The 12123-nt window shown below is 37.2% G+C and overlaps 1 protein-coding gene across 2 annotated transcripts; it reads right to left on the bottom strand.

Annotated features, from left to right (window-relative positions):
- fas (Fas cell surface death receptor) lies at positions 1 to 6136 on the bottom strand. 2 transcript variants are annotated; one of them, XM_016269811.1, is made up of 9 exons: positions 5987 to 6136; positions 5787 to 5827; positions 5312 to 5420; positions 2530 to 2658; positions 2035 to 2149; positions 1468 to 1556; positions 1139 to 1266; positions 999 to 1017; positions 1 to 647 (listed from the first exon to the last, which is right to left on the bottom strand). In XM_016269811.1, exons 2-9 carry the CDS (start codon positions 5823 to 5825, stop codon positions 355 to 357), a joined length of 921 nt encoding a protein of 306 aa, XP_016125297.1. In that variant the 5' UTR covers positions 5826 to 5827; positions 5987 to 6136; the 3' UTR covers positions 1 to 354. The 2 variants fall into 2 exon arrangements, with proteins under 2 accessions (XP_016125297.1, XP_016125296.1); XM_016269810.1 differs by lacking the exon at positions 5987 to 6136 and having other exon boundaries at positions 5787 to 5951.
- Between the last annotated feature and the right edge of the window lie 5987 nt (positions 6137 to 12123).

Below are 12123 nucleotides of genomic sequence, written 5' to 3' on the forward strand. Positions count from 1 at the left end.
TTGGAAAATGAGCCTGTTTTCAAAAATAGTGGAGTGTTCCTTTAAATTACTAAATAAATTCAGGGTGGAGGTATACTGAGAGAAAAGGACATTTGACACCAAAATAAAAGTGAATGACTTGAACTGTTTGACTTTGTTTACAGATCAGTCTAAAATGACCTGTTTTTGGTTATTATGCTGCCAGCTGTCAATGACCAAATCTATAGCAAACAATTCATATCTAGAATTTTAGTTTTAACTGATCAACATCATATAGACAAGTAAAGAAATTAAAATTCTGCTGCTGGTATTTTCAAACTGTTTTCACAATATGAAATATGAATGTGCATTTTTAGTTCACAACTCCCATTCAGTCTATGGCTGAGCTATTGCTTCTTTCTCAATAATTTTCTGGATCTCGTCTGCTGTTCTAATTTCATTCATGTGACGAAGATTTTTGATGAGAGCTGGGTAGGCTCCATGTAAACCTTGTCTCTGGGACCAAGCTTGCAGAAGCGCGAAGGTCTGCTCTTTCACATCGTTATGGTGATTAAGCTCATGTTCCTCAATATCAGTTTTGCTCACGCCACTCCGCTGGGCAACACGTTTCATTGTTTTCCAGCCCAGAACATCAGCAATTTCTGCCAGGTCAGGGTTCAGCTCTAAATCTACACAGAAAAAGAAGACCGCACTGATTTAAGCTTATTATCCTGCTATTATTTGAACTGATCTAATGTCTTTATTTTCTCCAGAAACGTTCCATCTACAGGGGATCAAATAAGGCATGCGTTTATTTTAATGGTTATTTTAAATAGTTTATTTACCAAAAAATAACTGGGTAAAGTTATTGCTAATATCACATATTACTTATTGGTAATTGACATTATTGAATCAACTGAACATGAATTCAACAAATTTGATGCCAAAAAATTACCATTTCAAGGGAGGATACTGATATATATTTCTGACATTTAAAAAAACATGCAAACATATCAAATAGTTCTCACTAGGAAACATACCTTTCAGGTGAAGGCCTTCCTATATGGGGAAACACAAGCATATTCATCAATGTTTTGAAAATGCAAATAAAATAAATTAACATGCAGTTCCACTGTAACACCACAAGGTTGCAATGAAAGCTTAGAATAAAAAAAATTACCTCATGATTTATTGCATCTTTGCTCTGTTCATCCTTAAAACAAAGCTTGTGTTTTCTCCATAGCCAAAACACCAGCACACCAACACCAGCCAAAAGTATGAGCAACACCGAAACAGCTACAATGGTCCCTGAAATAAGCAATCATTAGTCAATTATCTGTAATTTACTTAGCGTTTATACTGCATACGCTTTATTTTATTACGTTTTTTTTAAATTACATTTTATTTTAAGTTTTAATAAGTTATTGCTTATACTGTGAGTACACAGTAGTGCTCTTGGGACACGGGCATTTTAACATGTACTGAAATCAGTAATAAAGCAGCCCTTGCCTGTGCTTGTGGATTGTGGATGTATGGCATCATGGCACACAGTGTTGTTGGTTTTTGTGCATTGTTGTTTAACTCCAAGTTTCTCACACCTGTTGAACAGAATAAGACAGAATAATAAACTGAAAACCAATATATAATATACTGAGATAGTATAAAAATGCTAAACCAAATTTCAGATCTTCAAGCAAATGTTAGCAAAATCAAATGAGCAGAAACACGGATGCAAAAAAACAAAAAAACAAAAAACATTGCAAACCTTTAGGCCAGCTGGACCAGGGTTACAGTTATTTAATATTGCTATGTATTGTTAAGTAAAACACAAGCATTGCTGTTACTTTTATATTTTGTCTTTTTGAGAGAGGAAGAAAACAAAAGATAACTTATGTCAGGATAATTTCAGTATTTTGCCCAAACTGAGTCTGCTTTAGCACAGATTGTATTTGGTTCGAATGGCAGCAACATGTGCATGCACACAGCTTTTTACAGTAATTTCCATTCTAAATTTCTAAGCACACAGACATCTGTCATTCATTTCAGAGAGAAAAGGGCCTTTGGCTGACTACATACATGTCACAGGGAGAACAGGCCTTGCACTGGTCACGCTTGTCACAGTAATAATTTTCCTTGCACCAGCAGACAGTGTTGTAAAACGGTGAACATCTCTCCTTCGTGTCCATGTTTGCTATTGTTAAGCAGAAATAAGACTTTTTAAAATTAGTTTTGCCTATGCTTACATTTGGGCTTCAAGAAGCACAATACTACCCTTTGAAAACAGCCCCATCTCTGGCATTAGTGATGTTTTGCCAAATATTTTCTAAATAAGAGTTGACTGTTTATTACCATTTGTTAAAATTCATGTTTATTAGATAGTATAACAAGAAAAACATTGATTTACCCATCTCTGGCATTAGTGATGTTTTGCCAAATATTTTCTAAATAAGAGTTGACTGTTTACTGCCCATTTGTTAAAATTCATGTTTATTAGATAGTATAACAAGAAAAACATTGATTTGCAGAAAATCACAATTTAACTGACAAAACTAACAAGGTGTTAAGACCTACCATTGGAATCACAGACTTTACAAGGCTGGCATTTGTGATCACTGTTTGGGTGATCCATATAGGCACCATCCTCACACCTCTCACAATGTGTTTCAGGTTTATCTGTGCAGTGATTTAAGACCTGGTAACCTGTAACACACACAAATACACACGTGTATACTCAAGAACATCCTTTGGTTTCTTCTAAATTAAGATAATTACATGGTTGTCTTAAATATTTCTGACTCTGGAACACAAAACAAGTCATAAGGGTAAATTTTCTTCTGAACTTTCTATTCTTTGATGAATAGAAAGTTCAGAATAAAATTTACCCTTATGCCTTGTTTTGTGTTCCAGAGTCTGTTTTCAACATAATAATAATAATAATAATAATAAATGTTTGTTGAGCAGCAAATCAGAATATTAGAATGATATCTGAAGGATCATGTGACACTGAAGTCTGGAGTAATGATGCTGAAAATTCAGCTTTGAAATCACAGGAATAAATTACATTTTAATAAAAAATATTTCACAATTGCTGTATTTTGGATCAAATAAATGAAGGCTTGGTGAGCAGAAGAGACTTCTTTAAAAAACATTAAAAATCTCACAATCTCACAAAACCTTTTGACTAGTGCCTAAATGTCAAAATTAGTACAATATATTTGTTGAAAAAGCCTTAATACACTATTGAATTATTAGGCTGTGAGCGTGTTACTCATATTATTTTTGTGTTGCTGTCTGCTCTAGCTCCCTCTGTAGGCCTCTAAGGGCTGTAAAGTGAAAGTGGCGTGACATGTGGCCAAGTATGTTGACCCATACTTGGAATTAGTGCTCTGCATTAACCCATCCAAAGTGCACACACACAGCAGTGAACACACACACACACCGTGAACACACCCCCGGAGCAGTGGGCAGCCATTTTTTTTGCTGCGGCGCCTGGGGAGCAGTTGGGGGTTCGGTGCCTTGCTCAAGGGCACCTCAGTCGTGGTATTGAAGGTGGGAGAGAACGCTGTACATTCACTCCCCCCACCTACAATCCCTGCCAGTACCTTTGGGTTACGAGTCCGACTCTCTAACCATTAGGCCACGACTTCCCCAAACAATAAATCCATGTGAATATCTGTCTCTGCTAAAAAAATTTAATTTTTCTGACTCATCGAGTCCCGCGCATCGGTTTTATTCGGAATCATTTGAAGGAAGCGCGGAACACACGTGAGCTGATTCGTATAGCGCAGCGCTGCCAGTCAAGACTAGCCGATTTATGATTTATTATCGAATGAAAAAATCAGAAATGATCACTTTGGTACATTGAGAAGGCATAAATATAAAATCTTAATAATAATAATAACTTTAACAAAAAAAACAGGGCAGCGGGCCAAATCAGCCACCGGGTATTCTCCCGGTGCTCCAGATGGCCAGTCCGGGCCTGGACACGACTAGAAATCAGTGGTTAAGTTGTATTTACAACACTGCTCCAGAACAGTTCAACCCAAATATTCGTGTGTCTGCAACGCATTTTACGGAGGACGAGGACTGAACCTGGGAGAGTAGCCTACAATGCCGGCGCTTCTGACTCACAGCCTGTAAGTATGTTTTCATATTTAAGGAATTTGCCACTGATGATTTAAACGCGAGTTTTGAGCAGCGTAGAGTAGCGCTTGTTTGTCGTTTCTCTGATCACAAATGCAGACATGGATTTATGTTTACACAGCGCAACGCGTAAAAAGACAGTATAAGTCATTAAAATCCGTAATTATATCCCCACTGGATGAAACAAATGCCTCGTTTATAATGGGTTTTAATGTTTTTGTCTGTGGCTCCGGCCTGACAGGGCATCATCACAATATGGTAGGAGGCGTAACATTTCTGTCACACGCTTGAGGAATTCGGCCAATCACAACGCACTGGATTTCTGGCCAATCAGAGCACACCTCGCTTTTCAGACCGATGAGCTTTGTAAAAATCGACGCGTTTCAGAAAGGCGGGGCATAAGCTGTGTCTCATTTAGAAGGCTGCGCCCTCCGGAGGTCGCATCCTCTGTAGGATGCATATACGAAGTGTCCTCAACCTAGAATTAAACGAGACGGCCTTCGTAGGACGGGCGGAAAAGGAAACAGGAAGTATCATGTTGCTATGCCAACACATTTAGAGCATTGTTGCGCTCGCACAATACTTAAATGAAGTAAAATTATTTCTAAGTTTGGAAAGTAATTTGAAAAAATATATATATTTTACTTGTTTTATTTTGTTCAATGTTTGAGGAGCTGCATCGTATATAACGTTACAGCAGACATCTGTTAGAGAAGAAAAAAGGAGGAGGATATTAAAAACAAAGGTTATCCGTTTTTACTGAGGCGATTTAAGGTAAGTTGTAAACACCACATCTGCGCTTGTGTGTGCATCTGCCGGCGCCGGCATTTTTCAAATTAACAACGGTTGTTCACGGCGACGCAAAGAATTGTGGGTTATCTGTAGCAGCGAAGGATACACCTCATGCATCCTCCGAATTCCTGTGAAAGAAGGTCGCATTCGGAGTGGCCTACTTGCTTTTCTGAAATGAGACAGCCTCGATGACGTATGCAGCCTTCGAATGCGACCTCCGGAGGACGCAGCCTTCTAAATGAGACACAGCTATAGAGGAGAAACAGTTATGTACAGTATGTGGAAAATAATGTGTTTTTGAACCTTAAACCGCATAAACACATTTCATTACACCAAATAATATTATTTTTAGCAGCATCATATGACCCCTTTAATGTCGAGCCCCGGAGTCAATGTGCGGAGACATATTAGATCTTACCTGTGGGACAAAGACAGCAAGTGTTTCCCTCATGCTGGTAAGTCCCGTATTCACAGGCGCCGCGTCTCGTGCGCCGGAGCCTGCCTTCTGTCAGTCCTACAGTTGCCACCTAAAACACGGGGGGGGGGGAAAAACTGCCTTTAACAGATAAAATATTAAATTAAAGTTACGCTTTTTTGTTGAAATTCTTTTCAAGCATGCGTTCTCAACAGCAAGATTACGGGTAACTTAAATGAAACTTTAAAAATGAAATGAAAATGAAACTTAAAAGTACAATAAATGTTTAGTATGTTTGTACTACAGTATTTTACACTAAATTGTATTAAATTATTTTTAAAATAGCAATAGTAATAGCGAAACAAAGCAATTACATACATTTCTGTGTTCCTCTAGTGATTGTCGATGCGCGTTTTAGATATGTACAGTGAACAGTATATACCGTATAAAACTGAATATGGTTTAAAGTTTTACTTACCGCACAGCACAGAAATACGACGAGATTGTAGACATGCATGTCTTTAGAGTAAAAGACACAAAGAAACAGCTTAGTAGTGATAAATCCCCCAAAAACGCCAAGTTACATTATCAACAACATTTACAGTTGAAACGGAAGTAGAGATGTCTAATGCGCGAGCTAATTGTTCTTTTGAGCCGAGTCTTATCAATCGGTCTTACCAAAACCGGTCAATCTTGGTCCAAGCCTTTCTCGAGACAATAACAAGTCACATACTCATGGAACGGAGTGTGATAGTTGGTTTTAATACGTAGCATGTATTGTATAGACCTCCAGGAGCACGTGATTTGCTGAAAACGGTATGATGTAAATGAATCAAACAAACTGGTTCACTGAATCGAACTGTTCAAAAGAACCGATTCGAGGAAAAAGATCGGACTTTCCCCTCTAGGGAATTTTGTCTTAAAGGAATCCCCATTGTTGAGCTGTATTCAAATTTCAGATCGTTCTTACTGCAAACATTTGTAGACCAAAATGATCTTTAAAATCTATTATTTTCAAGCTTTAGCATCTAACATACTTATGAAAATTTGCAAATTGCTAAACAACAGTTAAGATGTACCTTTCTGAGGCTTTGTATATTGCAATGGAACTGGTCATGTGATTTACAACAATTGTTCAATAAAATGCCAGCTACAATACAATTTTTTGTATTTTTCAGATCAACCCTTTCATACCTGAACAATGAAAATAAGTTTCTTAGTAGCCAGGAAGTTTGAGGTTCTTACATAACACACATTCTTTTATAGACTGACTCTCAGCTGTGTGACCTCATTTCTGTGATTTTCTTATTGGTTGAGCTCCTGCTGTGAATTATGGGACATTTTGCTTCTGCTTTGTTACTGGCAGATGGCACCAGAGGACAATATACATACCCTTCTCACTGATAAATATCACTGAGACTCATACGAACATATGAAAATTACTACATTTAAAGTATGGTGTACAGTTTTTGGTTCTTTGGATCCATTAAGAACTTTTGTACAAAAAACTTCTTTATAATGGAAAAAAATTTAGATTACTAAAAATTAATCACAATTAAAAAAAAGGATTCTTTCAGGAACTGTTGACTTTAAGGCACTTTGGGGAAACCAAATGGTTCTTATATGGCAACACTAAAAAAATAAAAATGAAAAAAAAAACTTTTTGGAACCTTTATTTATAAGGCTGATGATACACAGGGTAACTTTTTTGGAGCAACGTTGCTTGGGCACTTTCCGATTAAGAATGGGTAACACATTTCTATTTGGGCATTTTAGATCATTCGTGGGCTCTGTGTCTCACCTGGTTGCCCATTGATGGCAACATTTCCCAAAGTTGTCCGACAACATTGCTCAGAATGTTGCCCATTGTATCATCAGAAACTTTCTAGAAACTTTATTTAATTCTCCAAACACAGGATCTTGAGACAAGTGGAACTTGTACAGTGCCTGTACTATAAATGACTCACTTTGTCAAAGTTAAATCACCAGTGAGTGAACTAATATGTGCAATGATTGATTTCTAGGTTTGATTTAAATTTCAAATTGACAGCCTAAGAGTGCAAACGAGTGCAAGTGCAAAATCACATCAACACACCTTTCTCCTACACAATACCAATGTAGCACTTCTGTAGGCTATACAACTGACACATTCATTGATGTCTCACCCCTTTACTCATGTGACAACACAGTGACATGGAAACCACAAAACCTTAAGTCTCGACTTTCGAGTCTTTCTGTCACCTTTCTTCTGTCATTGTCAGCTGTAGGAGTGGAGAACTGTCAGGTGAAGCTTTATCCTACCTGACAAGCATTGCCAGTTAGAGAAAACTGAAGATAAAAAATGATGAGGTCTAGTATTTGCATTAGAAATCTTAATTTGCAGCTTTATTGGTCCTGTGATTTGTTTAATGACATGCTTCGTGTGTCTTCAGGATCAGTTCTCTTTAGCTATTGGCTCCTATAAATGTTTTTGTGGCCTTAAAAACGTATAAGCCGGGAACGACTGCACATTCACACGTTATCTTTATCCCTGTGTGTGTTTGCCATTGGCTATTAGTGTGTGTGTGTTTATATCATGACATGTTAATGTTTCACATCAACAAAGACTGAGAAGGTTTCTGAGGTTTTCATAATCTGGGGTCGACTCGAAGCCATTTCAGACCTCTTTATGATCGCCTTTGTGCACATATGAGATGTGTGACAGTAAGCCGGGTTCATGGAGAGGACACACTCCTCGGCTCTGATATGAGAAGTTTTGGTGTCTGTTATCTGAGCCCCATATTAATTTGGCTGTGACGGATGTTAGCCTGGTCTAGCGTGGCCGATCGTCTCTGGGGAAAACACCACATAATCCTCTAATCCTTTCCCCTTGGGATTCGGTCTAATCAAGCGCTCTTTAAAATGAAAGAGCGCACACACTATGAATACTAACGCCCATACATTGCAAATTCTTGTCACTCTGTATCCGCAGCAGCTCTTCTGTAAGTACAGTGCCGAGCTTTTCCTTCAGAGACTTTGAGACATCAGTTCAGTGTCTACTTTTATACAGGTTACGTACTGGATTTAATCATAAAAACTTGAAGGGGCAGTGTTTATTTTTTGACAAGAGTGTGCTGTCCACAAAAAGACAACCATAATGTTTGAGCATGACAGACCTTAAAGGATTATTTCTGGTTCAACACAAGTTAAGTTCAATCGACAGCACTTGTGGCGTAATGTTGATTACCAATAAAACTATTTCAACTTGTCTGTTGAAAAAAATTTCTTTATTAAAAAGGCAAAAATCTGAGTTACTTGCAGTGAGCTACTTGCAGTGAAAGTAAATGAGGCCAGTATGTAAATGTTAATATACTAAATGTTTGAATATGTTAAATAAGTAATATGTAAGAATGTTAAATAATATGTAAATAGTAGGAATATGTTAAATAAGTAATGTTAAATATTAAATGTATGAATAGTATAGGCACGAATAAACAACATCAGTGTTGAAAGTTGTGGTAATAAAGTAGGTGCGATATCTTTTCTCCCGTATTGTAACATACATGCAAATGATTATGGAAAAAAATTATCACCATAGAAATATGTTGTTTTCACCAGAAGATCAAGTTATGACATTCCAATGAAAAACTATGGAATTTTTTAAAAATAATAATAAATAAATAAATGGATAAATCTTCCTTTTATGTCTAAAATTTTAGAAAAAGTTGTCTGCTCAATTGTGCTCCTTCCTGCAAAAAAATGATCTCTATGAAGAATTTCAGTCAGGTTTCAGGCCCCACCATAGCACAGAAGCTGCACTTGTTAAAATTACAAATGACTTGCTTCTTGCATCAGACCAAGGCTGCATCTCATCGCTAGTTTTACTTGATCTTAGTGCTGCATTCGATACTATACAGTGGGTACGGAAAGTATTCAGACTCCCTTAAATTTTTCACTCTTTGTTATATTGCAGCCATTTGCTAAAATCATTTAAGTTAATTTTTTTTCCTCATTAATGTACACACAGCACCCCATATTGACAGAAAAACACAGAATTGTTGACATTTTTGCAGATTTATTAAAAAAGAAAAACTGAAATATCACATGGTCCTAAGTATTCAGACCCTTTGCTGTGACACTCATATATTTAACGCAGGTGCTGTCCATTTCTTCTGATCATCCTGGAGATGGTTCTACACCTTCATTTGAGTCAAGCTGTGTTTGATTATACTGATTGGACTTGATTAGCAAAGCCACACACCTGTCTATATAAGACCTTACAACTCACAGTGCATGTCAGAGCAAATGAGAATCATAAGGTCAAAGGAACTGCCTGAAGAGCTCAGAAACAGAATTGTGGCAAGGCACAGATCTGGCCAAGGTTACAAAAAAAATTCTGCTGCACTTAAGGTTCCTAAGAGCACAGTGGCCTCCATAATCCTTAAATGGAAGACGTGTGAGACGACCAGAACCTTGGAACAGCAGCTACGCTAATTATGTCTCTATTTGTTTCTCAGTTTAGGATTTACACAAGCTTCAGTCTGGATCCAGAACACCTGAGAAGAGATGATGCTAACCCCTCAGAGGATCTCAGATGATGCCAACCCTGAAACAACATACAGAACTACCACATTTTGCTATAAGTTTGATTGCATCATATAATAATTGCGGTTAATAGTGTTCATCGTCTGTTTGATTACGGCTTTAATTGATTTTTCCGTACATTTCTGCCATATGTACATTAACTGACAGTCACCACTGAGAAGCTACCACTAAATATTGTAGAAACTTAATTTGCTGTAAAGTTGCTTTACAACAATTTGTATCGTGAAAAGCGCTATACAAATAAACTTGAATTGAATAAATCATTCATAAAATCATTAAGATGCTTTTACAAAATGGGCTTATTACCCTAATGTGAATTTTAAAGCTCAAATAATGCATAAAGTTCTAACAGAATTATTCAAGTGCTATCTCATTTCTGCTTTTGAATCTTTGAACATTGGCCCCATTTACTCACATTAAAAGTGCTTCACTGTAACCTCAATATTTGATTGGTAATAAACATTACGCCACAAATGCTGTTAATTGGGCTACATTTATTAAATGCCAAATATTCCTTTTAGATCAACAGAAGTAATTAGGATAATTCTCAAACTATCCTACACTTTATGATTTTATCTCAGACCACAGCTATATTTGCTAAAAATGGAAGGAAAAAAAAAAAAGTCAAAGAACAAAAATAGTGCAGCCCCCGTACTTCTCTCAGGGCTGTTTAGCTCTTTTAAAGAAATGCAGAACCTGCCACCCAGGCCAGTTAATCCCCACTTCCCCGTTTCATTCTGGGCCTAAACCAAACATAGCACAGCTGTGCTCTAACAGCAAGTTTTTGCCAGATTAGTTTCACACTGTCCCACAGTGTAGATGACGGGTTGCCAGGTTGAGCAAATACTTTCCAAACAGAGAAAAAAACGAGAAAAACGTGGACATGCTAATGCTGCAACTAGATGAAATACTGAATAACTTAACTGAGTCAAAGTTAAGGGATTTCCAAACTCTATTCAAATCACACTGCTGTATAAAGCTTCTCTGAAAATCCCCAAAACTGTGCATAAGAGGGCATCGCGGTTTCCAGATTGTCGTGGCATTGCATCAGATGTAAACTAGAGGCGCAGCCGTTCTTGGTGACTGAACCTCTTTCTAATGAAAGAAGCGGTGCTTGCTGACAGAGGAGGCCAAGCACCTCATTGTTCATTCAGGGCTGGTTGACTCCCTGTTGGGCAACCAATTACAGTGTAGCGGAACAGTTCCTGTCTCCATCATTAGCTGGTGCGAGTCTAGTTTTATGTTTTTATCAACATCAGAATATGACAGGATGGCGTGAACAGACAAAGGGTAGGGTAAAACTGACCGAGAGGCAAATCAAAAGCAATAGGGAAGACAGAGATGAGGAGGACGGATTATATATCCATGTCCTCTCCTCTTTGTTACGAGATTAATATTTTCCTCCATGTCTATGCGCTCTAATCTAATGACTGCAGAAAGCTACAGATATGCAGACAGCATTAAGACTGGACAATTATATGGATGGACTAGTCAGATTACTGATTCCCACAGTAACTATCAAGATTTTTTTTATCATCGTAATTATAAGACTCAATTTTCACTACTTACTATGAAGCACCAAGCCATAAATAGCTGCCTGAACCAACATCTGCTTCAGACTACTGAAGTGCTGTGCCTAAACCCATCAGAGGGATTTGCATCATTTATGTCAATCTAAATAGACCCTCATCAACCTGGAAATCTTATAGAAGCCCCTCATTTCATATATGTATAATAGACTGCATATAGTGAAATGCATTCTACATTCCCAACTCAAGAAAGTTTAACAGCACAAACAGGAAGCCAGGAGAGAGCGAGCATCCAGCAATGACCTTGTTTGAAAAGGAAGCTTCGATTTAAGAAAAGACTGAAAGATGAAACCCTCATAAAATGACTAATAAATATTTAAGGAAAAAGCGAGAGGAAAAAAGGATCACCGTTTAAAATTCTGCCCAATTCCTCAAAAGCAAAAATATTTCATGTTAACTAACAAATAGCCAATATTAAAAATCTATATTTTATACAGTTCAAATATTTGGGGTCAGTAAGATTTTTTAAAAGAAATTAATACTTTTATTCAACAAGGATGCATTAAATTGATCAAAAGTGACAGAAAAGACTTCTACAGTGCTACAAAATTACATTTCAAATAAATGCTGTTCTTTTGAACTTTGTTCATCAAAAAAAAATCTAGAAAAAAATCAGTTTACATAATATTAAGCAACACAACT

Source organism: Sinocyclocheilus grahami, unplaced genomic scaffold, assembly GCF_001515645.1.
Source record: "Sinocyclocheilus grahami isolate Dianchi unplaced genomic scaffold, SAMN03320097.WGS_v1.1 scaffold54.1, whole genome shotgun sequence".
Lineage (NCBI taxonomy): Eukaryota > Metazoa > Chordata > Actinopteri > Cypriniformes > Cyprinidae > Sinocyclocheilus > Sinocyclocheilus grahami.

Bases quoted from the DNA above. Each gene is read 5' to 3' on its own strand.
- fas (XM_016269811.1), bottom strand. From the start codon at position 5,825: ATGCATGTCTACAATCTCGTCGTATTTCTGTGCTGTGCG. The intron at 2,150-2,529 runs GTAGGTCTTAAC...GCTTAACAATAG, and splicing joins TAAAGTCTGTGATTCCAATG to CAAACATGGACACGAAGGAG. The intron at 1,267-1,467 runs GCAAGGGCTGCT...TGCTTATTTCAG, and splicing joins TCCACAATCCACAAGCACAG to GGACCATTGTAGCTGTTTCG.